Source organism: Delphinapterus leucas, chromosome 18 (genome assembly GCF_059928025.1).
Source record: "Delphinapterus leucas isolate spDelLeu-1000000601 "Yukka" chromosome 18, BTC_Dleu_Yukka2, whole genome shotgun sequence".
In the NCBI taxonomy this organism is placed as follows: domain Eukaryota; kingdom Metazoa; phylum Chordata; class Mammalia; order Artiodactyla; family Monodontidae; genus Delphinapterus; species Delphinapterus leucas.
In genome coordinates this window covers 14556678-14575429 of record NC_143146.1, presented here as the reverse complement: position 1 = coordinate 14575429, position 18752 = coordinate 14556678, and the positions used below count along the sequence as shown (strand labels likewise).

The 18752-nt window shown below is 38.6% G+C and overlaps 1 protein-coding gene across 4 annotated transcripts in view; it reads left to right on the top strand.

The window, feature by feature from the left end:
• Window positions 1-18752, top strand: part of DNAJC3 (DnaJ heat shock protein family (Hsp40) member C3) — an 87702-nt gene that overhangs the window by 49549 nt on the left and 19401 nt on the right. For all 4 annotated transcript variants that reach the window (XR_002645038.3, XR_016388647.1, XM_022576917.3 and 1 more), the window contains exons 5-9: window positions 61-213; window positions 1870-2051; window positions 2489-2608; window positions 7790-7895; window positions 7980-8100. Coding sequence is in view for 2 of the 4 variants with exons in the window: in XM_022576917.3 (XP_022432625.1) it covers window positions 61-213; window positions 1870-2051; window positions 2489-2608; window positions 7790-7895; window positions 7980-8100 (682 nt within the window). In the remaining 2 variants the exon portion in view is untranslated. The remainder of the gene's footprint in view (window positions 1-60; window positions 214-1869; window positions 2052-2488; window positions 2609-7789; window positions 7896-7979; window positions 8101-18752) is intronic.

Below are 18752 nucleotides of genomic sequence, written 5' to 3'. Positions count from 1 at the left end.
ATTATGGTTGTTACACTCAAGAGATTGAAAACCCTGTTTAATTTCTTATTATTGTTATAGCTCAAATCAAATCCAAGTGAAAATGAAGAAAAAGAAGCCCAGTCCCAACTTATCAAATCTGATGAAATGCAGCATTTGCGTTCACAAGCACTTGATGCTTTTGAAAGCTCAGATTATATTGCTGCTATAACCTTCCTTGATAAGGTTTTAGAGGTAAGTTTTTTTTTGCTCTTGTAGCTGACATGCCTAACACTTACTGCTTTTTACTATAAGGTATGTGTATATACTTTGACATGTTATATACCACAAAAAACCTAGATAGCATAAAATCAGATTGACCCTGGGGTTTTCAGCTCCTAATTGAAAGATGGTGTTTATACAGAACAAAATTTGGGACTGAAAATTTCAGTAAATATACTGAAGGTGCTATGGAGTGGGAGTTGCATATTTTTGTACATTGCCTGCTTTGCTGTTTTCTGTTTGATTTTGCATTTGGGGGGGCAGGGCAAGAAAACTCCAGGGGTTAGTTAATGGGGTAAAAGATGAAAGAGTTGGTTGAAGAAAAAGGAAAAATGATGTTTGGGAGGAAAGATGAGTGTTTAGAGTGAGAAGTTTCTAGGGAAGAAGGTAGATGAAGAGTTGATAGGATCCAGAGGGTTCTAGATAGGGAAATCTAAGTCTGCCTCAGCAAGGACTTAATGACAAAGGATGTAATGGTTTCAGAAGGAAGTCTAAAATAATATTCAAATGGAAGCAGTCATAATTCATATTTATTTATCATTTTCATAGCACTTTGTGTAGTCTAATCTTGGCAATAAACTCGATGTATGTAGAATGGCCACTTTTTGATAGTTTTATAGAGGAAATTGTGTGATGTCCAGTGGAATTCACGGTTTACTAAATTATTTTGTTAATGCTTTATCAAGGAAATATAAATTTATGATTTTCACCTTCCAGTAATGAGACTATCCATCTTGACCTTGTTGTATTTAGTTTATATACTTATATAAACTTATAGCTTGTTGTATTTAGTTTATATACACTGTTGATTTTGATATCTTACTCCGTGAAAAGTTGACATGACGTTAATACAGCTCTAAGAAATACATAAAGACACTTACACAGGCCTTATTGGTGAGCATCTGGGTTTACATTTTGAAGAATACTAGTGGTGTACTAAATACAGTAGGGCTTCCCTGGTGGCACAGTGGTTAAGAACCACCTGCCAATGCAGGGGACACGAGTTCGAGCCCTGGTCTGGGAAGATCCCACATGCTGCAGAGCAGCTGTGCGCAACTGCTGAGCCTGCGCTCTAGAGCCCGCATATCACAACTACTGAAGCCCACGTGCCTAGAGCCCTTGCTTCGCAATAGGAAAGGAGAGGCCACCGCAATGAGAAGCCCGCACAACGCAGCAAAGAGTGGTCCCACTCGCTGCAACTGGAGAAAAGCCCGTGTGCAGCAACGAAGACCCAACACGGCCAAAAATTAAATAAAATAAATGTATATAAAAAAATCAAATATACTTCACTGGGAACCACCTTCTAATAGTAAATACCATGTTTTCTTACTTTCAGTGTTTTAGAATTATATAACTGAAAGGGGTAGGAAAAGGGCCTTGTTAGTACATATATCCCTTACCCCGTTGGAATTTATTTAAGACATCTTTGGAGAAATTATTTTGTCACATCTCATTATTTTTGTCACATCTAAATTGTATTAGACTTTTTAATATTACTTACAATGTAGGAGTCATCACATTAATTGAGGATGTTTTATGTTGATAAATATGTAGATAAAATATATCAGGTGCAAGTATGAATGTGCATAATTTACTGTTTCTTTAAGTCTAGTTCTTTTGTTTCTCAAGGTTTGTGTTTGGGATGCAGAATTACGGGAACTTCGAGCTGAATGTTTTATAAAAGAAGGGGAACCTAGGAAAGCGATAAGTGACTTAAAAGCTGCATCAAAATTGAAGAATGATAATACTGAGGCATTTTATAAAATCAGCACACTGTACTATGAGCTAGGAGACCATGAACTGTCTCTCAGGTCAGTTCTAGTAACATACACATCTCCTCATCTTTTTATTGTTTGCAGTAAGAGAATACTCCCATTTTCTTTTTAACTTTAATAAAATTATGGTTAAGGCTTTTTTATATATCTATAATTTTGTGTTATCTCTTAAGTTATTCTGCTTCCACATTAGTTCTTTTCATACTTCATGAAATAATAAATAGGAGGGTATTACATTTGCAGAAGCAAAATAGTGTTTGTTATATATCTCTACTTAAGTCATTTGAACTAGAATTAATAAATGTGTGTGCATAATACAATGTCGTATATAACTGTATGATAAATTATTGTCAATATATTTTAATTGTTACAGGCAAAAAATACCTTTTGTTGTGATTTCTATATTTAGTATGAAAAACCATTTATTGATTATTTTTACTTGGAGTATTTTCCTTTTTTTAATCCATGAACAGTGAAGTTCGTGAATGTCTTAAACTTGACCAGGATCATAAAAGGTGTTTTGCACACTATAAACAAGTCAAGAAACTTAATAAGCTGATTAAGTCAGCTGAAGAGCTCATCAAAGAAGGCAGGTAAGACTATGCTTGTGTAGAGGATCTCACCTTCCCTCATATGTCTGGCTGTGGCCACAAAAGAACAACTGAACTGCTTGCTCTTACTTCTTGCCGTTGAGGGTGGAGTATCTTAGATGGCATTGAGCCTTAGCAAAACTACAATTGTACACTTTTTGAATAAGGCAGAATATAAATAATGGTAACTACATAGTATTCTTTTTAAAATTTGTTTATTTACAATTTGTTTATTTGTTTATTTTCAGCTGTGTTGGGTCTTCGTTGATGCGTGTGGGCTTTCTCTAGTTGCAGCCAGCGGGGTTGTTGTGGTGCACGGGCTTCTCATTGCGGTGGCTTCTTTTGTTGCAGAGCACAGGCTCTAGGTGCGCGGCCTCAGTAGTTGTGGCACGCGGGTTTAGTTGCTCCGCGGCATGTGGGATCTTCCAGAACAGGGCTCAAACCCGTGTCCCCTGCACTGGCAGACGGATTCTTACCACTGTGCCACCAGGGAAGTCCCTGCATAATATTCTTACCAGCAGGTTTATTTTATATTTCACCAACTATTTACTGAATTTTTCCTGTATCAGGAACTGACTGTGTACTGGGGGGTGCAGAAATGAATATGAATAGTAGTGTTTGGTCTTAAGACGCTGGTAGTTTATTGTGGGAGACAGGCACATAAATTGATTATTAAAAGGTAATATACATCTAGAGCGATAGCGATGTATACAGAGCATGCAGACATTTCCTCTCAGTACAGGATTCTGGGTTAACAGTTCTTTTGTTACAGCAGCTGAAAAATATTGTGCCATTTCTTTCTGGCTTCCATGGTTCCTGATGAGAAATCCATTGTCATTCTAATTGTTTTTTCCCTAAAGATAAGGAGTTATTTTCCCCTGACTGCTTTTCAGATTATTTCCTTGTCTTTAGTTTTCAGAAGTTTAATTATGATATATCTCAGCATGGATTTCTTTGTGTTTATCCTGTTTGGCGTATCCTTAGCTTCTAGAATATGTAGGTTTATGTCTCTTGTCAAATTTTGGGAAGTTTCCAGCCATTATTTCTGGGAATACTTTTTCAGCCCTGCCCACTCTCTGTTTTCCTTCTTAGACTCTAATTAACATAAATGTTAGAGTTTTTGTTTTAGCCCTACAGTCCCTGAGGCTCTGTTTATTTTTCTTTTTCAGTTTGTTTTCTCTGTTGTTCAGATTTGGTAATTTCTATTGTTCCAATTGACTGATTCTTCTCTCTGTCCCCTACATTCTGCTCTTGAGCACATGTGGTGAGCAATTTATTTCAGTTTTTATACTTTTCAGTTCTAAAAATTCTATTTGGAATGTTCATATCTTCTATTTCTTTGCTGAGACTTTCCATTTCTTTGCTGAGGCTTTCCATTTCTTTGCTGAGGCATTCTATTTTTTCATTTGCTTTAAGCATGTTTGTTAATTGCTGCTTTTTTCATGGCTGCTTTAACATCTCTGTCCTCTTGGTGTTGGTTTGAGATCTTCCTGTTTCTTGGTATGATGATTAGTTTGTTTGGTTTTGTTTTTTGCGGTACATGGGCCTCTCACTGCTGTGGCCTCTCCCATTGTGAAGCACAAGCTCCAGACGCGCAGGCTCAGCAGCCATGGCTCACGGGCCCAGCTGCTCCGTGGCATGTGGGATCTTCCCGGACTGGGGTACGAACCCGTGTCCCCTGCATCGGCAGGCGGACTCTCAACCACTGCGCCACCAGGGAAGCCCTGATGATTAGTTTTTAATTGAAACCTGGATATGTTCATTTAATAAGATACTGTATTTTATTTAAATCTTCTGTTTTGGGTGGCTTTTCCTGACATTGTTCCAGCAAAGTGAGCATGAGGGCCTGGGGGGTAGGCACAACCTCGTTAACTGCCAGATTGAGGTAGAAGTTTCCCACTTGGCCTTCATTGCTATTCGAGGTGTGGGATTGTCACTACTGCTTGGTGTGGGTAAGAGTTTTGGGGACTCAGTTCTGGCCGTGGATGAAAGTTCTGGCTCCCAACGTGGCATTCTCTGACACCACCTTGCTTGGGTGTGGACACACCTCATTACAGGCTCACCAGGGAAGAAGTCTAGGCTCTCCAGTTGACCTGCTGATATTGGTGGGGGGTGGGACCATAATTTTCTTGTCTCCCCCTTTCTGAGTCTTTTCATATTAAAAAAAAGGACATATCATGTCCAGGATATTTACACAGGTATCTAGCTAGAGGAATTGGGGAAGGTACATCTACTCCACCTTTCCAGAAGCTACCTTTTTTTTTTAAAGTGAAGTGCATTATTTTCTAATTGAACTTTTAATTTCTAATTGTAGTTTCACACATAGCTTTAAGAAATAGAGCGAGGTCTCGCATACTCTGTATAATTTCCTACAATTGTACCATCTTGGAAATCTATAGAACAGTATCCCAACTAGGATTTTGACATTGATGTCTAGCTTTTGCCTTAAGTTTTGTATTTAAACCTATATTTTAATACAGTGGCATTTAAATTTGAAGATTGCAGCACTTTGGGAATAATGTGCCACAATGGCATGTAAATGTAGCTTGCGTTGGGTGGGCCAAAAAGTGCCTTTGGTTTTTTAACTAAAAATAAAAGGCACATTTTTCATTTTCACCAAGAACATTATTGAACAATGTATTCACCCTTTTTTTCCACTACCTTCTGCCATTTTTCAGGCAACGTCATAATTCTATCTACCAAAACCTTTTTATCTTTTTGAGCAAAGAACTGTTCCAGGTGCCTTTTACAGTCTTCCAGGGAATTGAAATTTTTTCTGTTAACAGAATTTGTAAAGACCGGAATAAATGAAAATCTGAAGGTGCGATGTCTGGTGAATATGGTGGATGAATCAGGACTTCGCAGCTAAGCTGTAACAGTTTTTGCCTGGTCATCAAAGAAACATATGCGGTCTTGTGTTATCCTGATGGAAGATTATGTGTTTTCTGTTGATTAATTCTGGATGCTTTTCGTGGAGTGCTGCTTTCAGTTGGTCTAATTGGGAGCAGTACTTGTTGGAATTAATCGTTTGGTTTTCCAGAAGGAGCTCGTAATAGAGGACTCCCTTCCAATCCCACCGTATACACAACATCATCTTCTTTGGATGAAGACCGGCCTTTGGTGTAGTTGGTGGTGGTGCATTTCACTTGCCCCACAATCTCTTCTGTTCCACATTACTGTACAGTATCCACTTTTCATCGCCCGTCACAATTTGTTTTAAAAATGGAACGTTTTCATTACGTTTCAGTTGAGAATTGCATGTGGAAATATGGTCAAGAAGGTTTTTTTCGCTTAACTTACATGGAACCGAAACATCAGAGTGATTCACATAACCAAGCTGGCGCAAACGATTTTCAACATTTGATTTGGATATTTTGAGCATGTTGGCTATCTCCCGCATGGTATAATGTTGACTGTTCTCAGTTTTTGTTTCTATTTGATCGCTGTCAACTTCAACTGGTCTACCCGACCGTGGAGCATCATCCAGTGAGAAATCTCCAGCATGAAATTTCGCAAACCACTTTGGATATGTTCAGTCGGTCACAGCACCTTCTCCATACACTGCACAAAACTTTTTGTGCATTTCAGTTGCATTTTTACCTTTCTTGAAATAGTAAAGCATAATATTCTGAAAATGTTGCTTTTTTTCTTCCATCTTCAACATTAAAATGGCTACACAAAAATTCACCAATTTTTTTTTTTTTTTGCAGTACGCGGGCCTCTCACTGTTGTGGCTTCTCCCGTTGTGGAGCACAGGCTCCGGACGCGCAGGCTCAGTGGCCATGGCTTATGGGGCCTAGCTGCTCTGCGGCATGTGGGATCTTCCCGGACCAGGGCACGAACCCGTATCCCCTGCATCGGCAGGCGGACTCTCAACCACTACGCCACCAGGGAAGCCCACCAATTTTGATGTTTTTTTTAATGCACACTGATATGACAGCTGTCACATACAGTCTAACATAATTGTTTCAAATGAAGTTAAAGACAACTAAGTGCTACGAGAGCCATCTTATGGAAAAAACTGAACAAACCTTTTGGCCAACCCAACAGTTTGCCATTAATGAGGAGAGTAACAATGCATAACATGACTAGTACTTTCCACCGGTTTAAGAAAGTGCTGAAATAGCTTTTATTGTTCTTAGAAAGCTAGTAATGTTGGGAATTTAAGCAGGTTTCTTCGCGGAGTAACTAAGCCTGTGCGCCACAACTACTGAGCCCGTGTGCCGCAACTACTGAAGCCCGTGCGCCTAGAGCCCATGCTCCTCAACAAGAGAAGCCACTGCAATGAGAAGCCCGCGCACCACAATGAAGAATAGCCCCCACTCGCCACAGCTAGAGAAAAGTCCGCGTGCGGCAACGAAGACCCGACGCAGCCAAAAATAAATAAAAATTTTTAAAAAAGGTTACCTACTGTATGATTACATTTATATAGCATTCATGAAATAAAATTATACAGATGGTAAACAGATGAGAAATTGCTGAGGGTTAGGGAGCAGGATGATGTGTAACTATAAAGGGATAGCATGAAGGAACCTTACAGAGGTGGAGTAGAGCTGCATCTTCATTGTGGTGATGGTTACACGAATCTACACATGTGATAAAACTATATAAAATACGTATAGTCACACACACACACACATATACACACACAACTAAGTGAATAGAAAACTGTTGAAATCTCCAAAAAAAATAAAAAGCAGGTTTCTTCTGCAAGGAATTACAATGTACTTAGGTTTGAATATTGATATTTGTTATATAAAATAACATGTAATGGGCGCTGTTATTTCATCAAAGTGTGTAGTAACTAAGAAAGAAAACCTGATCTCTGTTTTGCTGAAAGTATAAGCCTTGTATAGTTGGACTTTAACAAAGTGTTTTCCTCAGTTTCAAAATCATGAGCACTTTCCTGTAGAGAATTCATCATTTGGTTTGATGGGTACTCACAGGTATGCTTTGATTTATCCAGATACATTTTCTGTGGTCATGTGTGTTATCTCCCAACTCTTAATTGCAGAGAGAACCTTCCTTGCTACTGTAGATTAATAAGGTAGAAGCAGTCTTTGAAGGGATGTGCTCATTCAGGTCGATTGATTAAGTAACATATAGTGAAGAGTAGAGGGTCGTTTCTTTAGCTCTGGAAATAGAATTTCATTTTTTACTCATCATGATTTGCTCATTTAACAGATACACAGATGCGACCAGCAAATATGAATCTGTCATGAAAACAGAGCCAAGTGTTTCTGAGTATACAATTCGTTCAAAAGAAAGGATTTGCCACTGCTTTTCGAAGGTAACTGTTGACTCACTCCCAGAATTGTAAAAACTTGACATTGTGGAAAACAACTATAAATTCTTTTCTCACACTTACTTTTAGGATGAGAAGCCTGTTGAAGCTATTCGAGTGTGTTCGGAAGTTTTACAGATGGAACCTGACAATGTGAACGCTCTGAAAGACCGAGCAGAGGCCTATTTAATAGAAGAGATGTACGATGAAGGTAAATCTTTAAGGAATTTGATTTGCGATACCTAAAAGTTGTTATACGTGCAATTAGCACCTGTTTAACATCCTTTTGTTTAGAACAAGTTTACCAGAGTACCTGGAAATGTTGGCAATTTTAGAAAAATGGCAGAGAACCTGAAAATTATTCTTTCTTGGTGGAACATGAAAACTATACCATATAAGGAGAGAGTTCTGCTGTTGACACCAGTACGGTGGAATATAAAAATAAAAATTTTAACTTTCTTTGTTGGAGACAAGTTAGAAAAGATATATAACAAGGTAGAAAATTTAAATTATAGCTCTCATATCATCCAGAGGTAATCACTGCTTGTTTTGATTTACACCTTTCAGACTTTATGCACATGTATGAGTGTATATTTTATGCATACATATTCTATGCATGTATGCAGTATATATATTCTACCTACAGCAGACATACATGTGACATATATGCGTAAATATAAAATGATCCTCTGTGACCCCTAAGCTGTTTAGTAAATGTTAGGATACCTGCTTACCGAACTTTGTTCAAGTTGAAGTAGCAGAGAGAGAGATTCCTGCTAGATGTTGTAAGGACCTTGAATAAAGGCAGTGCCCTATTTTTGGAAGATAACTAAGGGAAATACAGTAATTTTATAGAATCCTTTCATATATATATATTTTTTTTCTTTCATATATTTTGTTTTGTGATCTTTTTCATGTGACATTATGCTATAAACATTTAAATGAGATGATTTTGAAAAGAAGTGAGTCTTAGAGCCCTTAATGAAAAGTTTTTGTTTCAAATCAAGTAAAGCATTTTATTTATTTATTTTAACATCTTTATTGGAGTATAATTGCTTTACAATGGTGTGTTAGTTTCTGCTTTATAACAAAGTGAATCAGCTATACATATACATATATCCCCATATCTCCTTCCTCTTGCGTCTCCCTCCCACCCTCCCTATCCCACCCCTCGAGGTGGTCACAAAGCACCGAGCTGATCTCAATGTGCTATGCAGCTGCTTCCCACTAGCTATCTATTTTACATTTGGTAGTGTATATATGTCCATGCCACTCTCTCACTTCATCCCAGCTTACCCTTCCCCCTCCCCATGTCCTCAAGTCCATTCTCTATGTCTTTATTCCTGTCATGCCCCTAGGTTCTTCAGAACCATTTTGTTTTTTTTTTAGATTTCCATATATATGTGTTAGCATATGGTATTTTTTTTTCTCTTTCTGACTTACTTCACTCTGTATGACAGTCTCTAGGTCCATCCACCTCACTACAAATAACTCAATTTCATTTCTTTCTGTGGCTGAGTAGTATTCCATTGTATATATGTGCCACATCTTCTTTATCCATTCATCTGTCGATGGACACTTAGGTTGCTTCCAAGTCCTGGCTATTGTAAACAGTGCTGTAATGAACATTGTGGTACATGACTCTTTTTGAATTATGGTTTACTCAGGGTATATGCCCAGTAGTAGGATTGCTGGGTCGCATGGTAGTTCTATTATTAGTTTTTTTAAGGAACCTCCATACTGTTCTCCATAGTGGCTGTATCAATTTACATTCCCACCAGCAGTGCAACAGGGTTCCCTTTTCTCCACACCCTCTCCAGCATTTGTTGTTTGTAGATTTTCTGATGATGCCCATTCTAACTGGTGTGAGGTGATACCTCACTGTAGTTTTGATTTGCATTTCTCTAATAATTAGTGATGTTGAGCATCATTTCATGTGTTTGTTGGATATCTGTATATCTTCTTTGGAGAAATGTCTATTTAGGTCTTCTGCCCATTTTTGGATTGGGTTGTTTGTTTTTTTTTGATATTGAGCTGCACGAACTGCTTATAAATTTTGGAGATTAATCCTCTGTCAGTTGCTTGATTTGCAAATATTTTCTCCCATTCTGAGGGTTGTCTTTTGGTCTTGTTTATGGTTTCCTTTGCTGTGCAAAAACTTTTAAGTTTCATTAGGTTCCATTTGTCTATTTTTGTTTTTTTTCCATTTTTCTAGGAGGTGGGTCAAAAAGGATCTTGCTGTGATTTATGTCATAGAGTGTTCTGCCTATGTTTTCCTCTAAGAGTTTTATAGTGTCTGGCCTTACATTTAGGTCTTTAATCCATTTTGAGTTTATTTTTGTGTATGGTGTGAGGGAATGTTCTAATTTCATTCTTTTACATGTAGCTGTCCAGTTTTCCCAGCACCACTTATTGAAGAGGCTATCTTTTCTCCATTGTATATTCTTGCCTCCTTTATTAAAGATAAGGTGACCGTATGTTCGTGGGTTTATCTCTGGGCTTTCTATCCTGTTCCATTGATCCATATTTCTGTTTTTGTGCCAGTACCATCCTGTCTTGATTACTGTAGCTTTGTAGTATAGTCTGCAGTCCAGGAGCCTGATTCCTCCAGCTCCGTTTTTTCCTCAAGATTGCTTTGGCTATTCGTGGTCTTTTGTGTTTCCATACAAATTGTGCAATTTTTTGTTCTAGTTCTGTGAAAAATGCCATTGGTAGTTTGATAGGGATTGCATTGAATCTATAGATTACTTTGGGTAGTATAGTCATTTTCAGAATGTTGATCCTTCCAGTCCAAGAACATGGTATATCTCTCCATGTGTTTGTATCCTCTTTAATTTCTTTCATCAGTGTCTTTTAATTTTCTGCATACAGGTCTTTTGTCTCCTTAGATAGCTGTATTCCTAGGTATTTTATTCTTTTCGTTACAGTGGTAAATGGGAGTGTTTCCTTAATTTCTCTTTCAGATTTTTTATCATTAGTGTATAGGAATGCAAGAGATTTCTGGGCATTAATTTTGTATCCTGCTACTTTACCAAATTCATTGATTGGCTCTAGTAGTTTTCTGGTAGCATCTTTAGGATTCTCTATGTATAGTATCATGTCATCTGCAAACAGTGACAGCTTTACATCTTCTGTTCTGATTTGGATTCCTTTTATTTCTTTTTCTTCTCAGATTGCTGTGGCTAAAACTTCCAAAACTATGTTGAATAATAGTGGTGAGACTGGACAACCTTGTCTGGTTCCTGATCTTACAGGAAATGGTTTCAGTTTTTCACCATTGAGAACGATGTTGGCTGTGGGTTTGTCATATATGGCCTTTATTATGTTGAGGTAAATTCCCTCTATGCCTACTTTCTGGAGGGTTTTTATCATAAATGGGTGTTGAATTTTGCCAAAAGCTTTTTCTGCATCTATTGAGATGATCATATGGTTTTTCTACTTCAATTTGTTAATATGGTGTATCACATTGATTGATTTGCATATATTGAAGAATCCTTGCACTCCTGGGATAAACTCCACTTGATCATGGTGTGTGAGCCTTTTCGTGTGCTGCTGGATTCTGTTTGCTAGCATTTTGTTGAGGATTTCTGCATCTATGTTCATCAGTGATATTGGCCTGTAGTTTGCTTTTTCTGTGACATCTTTGTCTGCTTTTGGTATCAGGGTGATGGTGGCCTCATTTAATGAGTTTGGGAGTGTTCCTCCCTCTGCTATATTTTGGAAGAGTTTGAGAAGGATAGGTGTTAGCTCTTCTCTAAATGTTTGGTAGTATTGGCCTGTGAAGCCATCTGGTCCTGGGCTTTTGTTTGTTGGAAGATTTTTAATCAGTTTCAATTTCAGTGTTTGTGATTTGTCTGTTTATATTTTCTGTTTTTCCTGGTTCTGTCTTGGAAGGTTGTGCTTTTCTAAGAATTTGTCCATTCCTTCCAGGTTGTACATTTTATTGGCATATAGTTGCTTGTATTAAACTCTCATGATCCTTTGTATTTCTGCGGTGTCAGTTGTTACTTCTCCTTTTTTATTTCTAATTCTAGTGATTTGAGTCTTCTCCCTTTTTTTCTTGGTGAGTCTGGCTAATGGTTTATCGATTTTGTTTATCTTCTCAAAGAATCAGCTTTTAGTTTTATTGATCTTTGCTATTGTTTCCTTCATTTCTTTTTCATTTATTTCTGATCTGATCTTTATGATTTTGTTCCTTCACCTAACTTTGGCGTTTTTTTATTCTTCTTTCTCTAATTGCTTTAGGTGTAAGGTTAGGTTGTTTATTTGAGATGTTTCTTGTTTTCTTAAGGTAGGATTGTATTGCTATAAACTTTACTCTTAGAACTGCTTTTGCTGCATCCTATGGGTTTTGGGTCATCGTGCTTTCATTATCATTTGTTTCTAGGTACTTTTTGATTTCCCCTTTGATTTCTTTAGTGATCTGTTGGTTATTTAGTAGCGTATTGTTTAGCCTCCATGTATTTGTATTTTTTACAAATTTTTTCCTGTAATTGATATCTAGTCTTTTAGCGTTGTGGTTGGAAAAGATGCTTGATACGATATCAATTTTCTTAAATTTACCAAGGTTTGATTTGTGACCCAAGATATGATCTATCCTGGAGAATGTACCATGAGCACTTGAGAAGAAAGTGTATTCTGTTGTTTTTGGATGGGATATCCTATAAATATCAATTAAGTCCATCTTTTTTTAATGTATCATTTAAAGTTTGTGTTTCCTTATTTATTTTTATTTTGGATGATCTGTCCATTGTTGAAAGTGGGGTGTTTAATTTCCCTACTATTAATTGTGTTACTGTCAATATCCCCTTTTATGTCTGTTAGCATTTGCCTTATGTATTGAGATGCTCTTATATTGGGTGCATAAATGTTTACAATTGTTATATCTTCTTCTTGAATTGATCCTTTCTTGAATTGATCCCAAAGTGTCCTTCTTTGTCTCTCGTAATAGTCTTTATTTTAAAGTCTATTTTGTCTGATACAAGATTTGCTACTCCAGCTTTCTTTTGATTTCCATTTGTGTGGAATATCGTTTTCCATCCCCTCACTTTCAGTCTGTATGTGTCCCTAGGTCTGAAGTTGGTCTCTTGTAGACATCATATATATGGGTCTTTTCTTGTATCCATTCAGCCAGTCAGTGTCTTTTGGTTGGAGCATTTAATCCGTTTACATTTAAGGTAGTTATTGATATGTGTGTTCCTATTACCATTTTCTTAATTGTTTTGGGTTTGTTATTGTCGGTCTTTTCCTTTTCTTGTGTTTCCTACCTAAAGCAGTTCCTTTAGCATTTGTTGTAAAGCTGGTGTGGTGGTGTTGAATTCTCTTAGCTTTTGCTTGTCAATAAAGGTTTTAAGTTTTCTGTTGAATCTGAATGAGATCCTGCTGGGTAGAGTAATGTTGGTTGTAGGCTTTTCCATTTCATCACTTTTAATATGTCTTGCCACTCCCTTCTGGCTTGCAGTTTCTGCTGAAAGATTAGCTGTTAACCATATGGGGATTCCCAGGTATGTTATTTGATGTTTTTCCCTTGCTGCTTTTTTTTCTTTTTTTGCAGTACACAGGCCTCTCACTGTTGTGGCCTCTCCCGCTGTGGAGCACAGGCTCCAGACGCGCAGGCTCAGCAGCCATGGCTCACGGGCCCAGCCGCTCCACGGCATGTGGGATCTTCCCGAACCGGGGCATGAACCTGTGTCCCCTGCATCGGCAGGCGGACTCTCAACCACTGCGCCACCAGGGAAGCCCTTCCCTTGCTGCTTTTAATATTTTTTGTTTGTATTTAGTTTTTGATAGTTTGATTAATATGTGTCTTGGAGTGTTTCCCCTTGGGTTTATCCTGTTTGGGACTCTCTGTGCTTCCTGGACTTGATTGACTATTTTTTTCCCATATTAGGGAATTTTTCAACTATAATCTCTTCAAATTAAATGTTTTCTCAGCCTCTTTTTCTCTTCTTCTTCTCCGACCCTTATAATTCAAATGTTGGTGCATTTATTGTTGTCCCAGAGGTCTCTGAGACTCTCCTCAATTCTTTTCATTCTTATTTCTTTATTCTGCTCTGCAGTAGTTATTTCCACTATTTTAGCTTCCAGGTCACTTATCCGTTCTTCTGTCTCAGTTATTCTGCTATTGATTCCTTCTAGAGAATTTTCTTTTTTTTTTTTTTTTTTTGCTGTACGCAGGCCTCTCACTGTTGTGGCCTCTCCCATTGCAGAGCACAGGCTCCGGACACGCAGGCTCAGCGGCCATGGCTCACGGGCCCAGCCGCTCCACGGCATGTGGGATCTTCCTGGACCAGGGCACGAACCCGTGTCCCCTGCATCGGCAGGCGGACTCTCAACCACTGTGCCACCAGGGAAGCCCCTAGAGAATTTTTAATTTCATTTATTGTGTTGTTCATCAGTGTTTGTTTGCTCTCTACTTCTTCTAGGTCCTTATTAAACGTTTTTTATATTTTCTCCTTTCCATTTCCAAGATTCTGGATCATCTTTACTATCATTACTCTGAATTCTTTTTCAGGTAGACTGCCTATTTCCTTTTCATTTGTTAGGTCTGGTGCGTTTTTACTTTTCTTCTTTATCTGCTGTTTGTTCCTCTGTCTTCTCATTTTGCTTAACTTACTGTGTTTGGGGGCTTCCTTTTCACAGGCTGCAGGTTCGTAGTCCCTGTTTTTTTTGGTGTCTGCCCCCAGTGGCTAAGGTTGGTTCAGTGGGTTGTGTAGGCCTCCTGGTGGAGGGGACTGGTTCTTGTGTTCTGGTGGATGAGGCTGGACCTTGTCTTTCTGGTGGGCAGGACTACATCCAGTGGTGTTTTTTGGGGTGTCTGTGACCTTGTTATGATTTTAGACAGCCTCTCTGCCAGTGGGTGGGGTTTTGTTTCTGTCTTGCTAGTTGTTTGGCATGGGGTGTCCAGCACTGGAGCTTGCTGGTTATTGAGTGGAGCTGCGTCTTAGCTCTGAGATGGAGATCTCTTGGAGAGCTTTTGCTGTTTGATATTATGTGGAGCCGGGATGTCTCTGGTGGGCCAATGTCCTGAACTCGGCTCTCCCACCTCAGAGGCACAGGCCTGACACCTGGCCAGAGCACGAAGACCTGGCCGGAGCATGAAGACCCTGTCAGCCACACAGATGGCTGGCAGGTTGGTACTAACTGTTGGCAGGCGGCCTCAGTTCCTCTTAGACCACTCCATAGGGCTGCTTGAGTGTCCTCACAGCATGGTAGCTGGATTCTGCTTGAAGGGAGACAAGTAAGGGGTGACCCAGAGCCGAGTGCGTGTATTGGTGGTGGTGCCGGAGCAGGGGTTAGAGAGCAAGTAAAACATTTTAAATCAAAAACCAGTAAGTGTATTTTTCTGGTGAAACTTGGTTTGTGATACTCTTTTTTCTTTTCCGCAATTAATTGCTGCATATTTATTTAATGAAGTGTGCAGCTGTTTTATTTTATTTCATTTTTTTTCACATTTAATTTTTTTTTTTTTTTTGCGGTACGCGGGCCTCTCACTGTTTTGGCCTCTCCCATTGTGGAGCACAGGCTCCGGACGCACAGGCTCAGCGGCCATGGCTCACGGGCCCAGTGGCTCCGCGGCATGTGGGATCTTCCTGGACTGGGGCACGAACCCGTGTCCCCTGCATCAGCAGGCGGACTCAACCACTGAGCCACCAGGGAAACCCACATTTAATATTTTTATTAATTTCCATGAGAAGAGGTACAACATTGGCAATGTTTATATTTTTTTTTCCACATACACACACTGTATTTTATTTTTACAAGAGATAAATAAACTGACACCAAGCATTGTAAATGGATGACCACAACAAAAGCAACAATGATTGCAGTCACCAAACACAAAACACACTCATAATGTCATAATATTGACATTCAGTCCAGTAATCGTCCTTTATAACAGCTCCTTTACTTTGCAGTGAAAATTGACTTGTGTATTTTTTGCCTGAGTCCTTGGGGGATTTTTTTTTTTATTCAAACAAAGTCAGAAAAATTATAATCATCCACATCCGTTCACTCAGTCCCATGTCATTAATTTTTTTCATCTTGATCTTTTGTTGGCACTTTTATGAATTCGTCAGTTTTCCATTAGAGTTCTGAAAATGCTTATTCATTCAGTTCAGCAGTGTAGTCAGTTACCAGGAACCTGTTCTTGTCAGTCTTTTCCATGAATTCCTTGACGATGAAACCCTTTTATAGGAACATTTTTGCGAAAGCATCAGAGTACACCCAGAACTCTGTAAATGACAAGAGACTTGAAAATGACCACGGTGAAAGATGTGATGAAAGTTCATGATAATGCAATTGACAAGGAAATTTAGTTATTTCTGAGATATACATTTTAAAGTAATAACTAGAATTATGACTTATAACATTATACCAGAACATGTAAGATTTTTAGAAATTTCATGTAATGTCTGAAACATTTATATTAACATATTTCCATACAAATAACCCAAAGGAAGTTTAGTATTAGTTGTTTTTGTTTGTTTGTTTTTTTATACTGCAGGTTCTTATTAGTCATCAATTTTATACACATCAGTGTATATATGTCAATCCCAGTCACCCAGTTCAGCACACCCCCATTCCCACCCCACCATGGTTTTCACCCCTTGGTGTCCATACGTTTGTTCTCTACATCTGTGTCTCAACTTCTGTGCAGCTATTTTAAATGTAGTAAGAATGCATTGCAGCAATGATGAACCTATACTAAGATACAGATAACTACACTTATAATTGAGAAAGGTTTGTGGTACTCATTTTTAAGGCAAACTGATCATTTACTTTTTTCCTGCTTTCTTTAATTTAAAAAGAATCTTGCTTCTAAATGGTTTCCTGGGAGTGTTGACAACTCTGGTTACACTGTGGGACATTTGTATACTATAGTCTTTGAGGTCTGATTGAGGCTTGAAATGTATGCGATCAAAATGATGAGCTTTAAGAGCCACAAGAATGCATCAGTAAGGCATGTGGTGTACATAGATTCCTTTCGCATACTTGCTCTTTTCACTTTTGAGCTCCTAGATGGCTATATTATAGGATTTTGCATTCCAGTTAGTTATTGGAATGCTTCATCAAAGTGTACTTTTCTTATCTGTATGTGAACCCTCAGCTCTAACTGTGAAATCAGCGATGCTGCAGAAGAATTTAAGCTTAGCTGTTAAGAAAAAAGGGTTAAGGGACTTCCCTGTTGGCACAGTGGTTAAGAATCCGCTTGCCAATGCAGGAGACAGGGGTTTGAGCCCTGGTCTGGGAAGATCCCACATGCCGCAGAGCAACTAAGCCTGTGTACCACAACTACTGAGCCTGTGCTCTAGAGCCCACGAGCCACAATTACTGAGCTGCGTGCCACAACTACTGAAGCCCGTGTGCCTAGAGCCCGTGTTCCACAACAAGAGAAGCCACCGCAATGAGAAGCCTGCACACTGCAACGAAGAGTAGCCTCTGCTTACCACAACTAGAGAAAGCCCACGCGCAGCAACGAGGACCCAGTGCAGCCAAAAATAAATAAATTAAAAAATAAAACTTGTAGGCTGCTAAATATAAGTTGAAAGATGCCTTTGTATCTTTTTATTATTATTTTTTGCCGTATGTGGGCCTCGCACTGTTGTGGCCTCTCCCGTAGCAGAGCACAGGCTCTGGACGCGCAGGCTCAGCGGCCATGGCTCACGGGCCTAGCCGCTCCGCAGCATGTGGGATCTTCCTGGACCAGGGCACGAACCTGTGTCCCCTGCATCGGCAGGCGGACTCTCAACCACTGCGCCACCAGGGAAGCCCAAGATGCCTTTGTATCTTGAATATTAAACCAACTTTAGTTTTTAGAGAAATTTGACAGCTTAATTCTTGAAGAAAAAGATTCTTAATACTAGCTTAATATAATAGGTCTGTCTTTGAAGTCTATTTTAGCATTTAAAATTTTTAAAAACATAGGAGTTTATTCTTTGTCTTTCTGGGGAGTTTAGATTGTGCATTGCAGGATCTTTCTGAATTATGGTTTTAGAAGAATAAAATGGTTGTTTAGTCACAACTATGAAAATCAAGCAACCTCATGGAGAGAGAAACAGTGGGTTGCTAGGTCTTTTATTTTGGGTTGGGGGCTGGGTAGGGTGTAAGTTTGTATAGTTGAAACTGAAAGGCGTTACTTGAGTTGTTTGGATTTGAATCAGAGGTTTAGTAAATGATGTAACCGAGTAGTAATCTTACTTAAAGGTGAAATAATATGTTGAAATCCTGAGTTAATATATGAAGCCTTTCTGTATTATGTTTGCTGGTTTTACTTTTTTTTCAATCAGCAGTTTAAAATGATGGTAGGTATATAATGAATGAAGAAAAAATAGGTTTAGATTAGTGAATAATGGAACATGGAGATTTATTAATTTGGAGCTTATGATAGAATGATCTGGAAAGATATTAGGGGATTCTGCTTACTAGAACATGACTGTACAAATACCTCTTCAACCCACCTTTCAATTCTTCTGGATATATACCCAGAAGTGAAATTGCTGGATCATAAAGTAATTTTAATTTTTTGAAGAACCACCACATTGCTTTATCCATAGTGGTCGTACTATTTTGCATTCCCACCAGCAGTGTTGCAAGGGTTCCAATTTCTCTCTGTCCTCCTCAACACATTTTCTGTTTTGTTTTGTTTTTTTTCTTTAATAGTAGGCATTCTAATGGATGTGAAGTGATATCTAGTGCTTTTGATTTGCATTTCCCTTATGAATAGTGATGTTGAACATCTTTTCATATGCTTGTTGGCCATTTGTATATCTTTGGAGTGTGCCGTTTATTTTTGCTGTGTGATTTCAGTCAAGTAACTTTAGCCTGTTATGTTTTACTTTCCTTATCTGTAAGATAGGAATG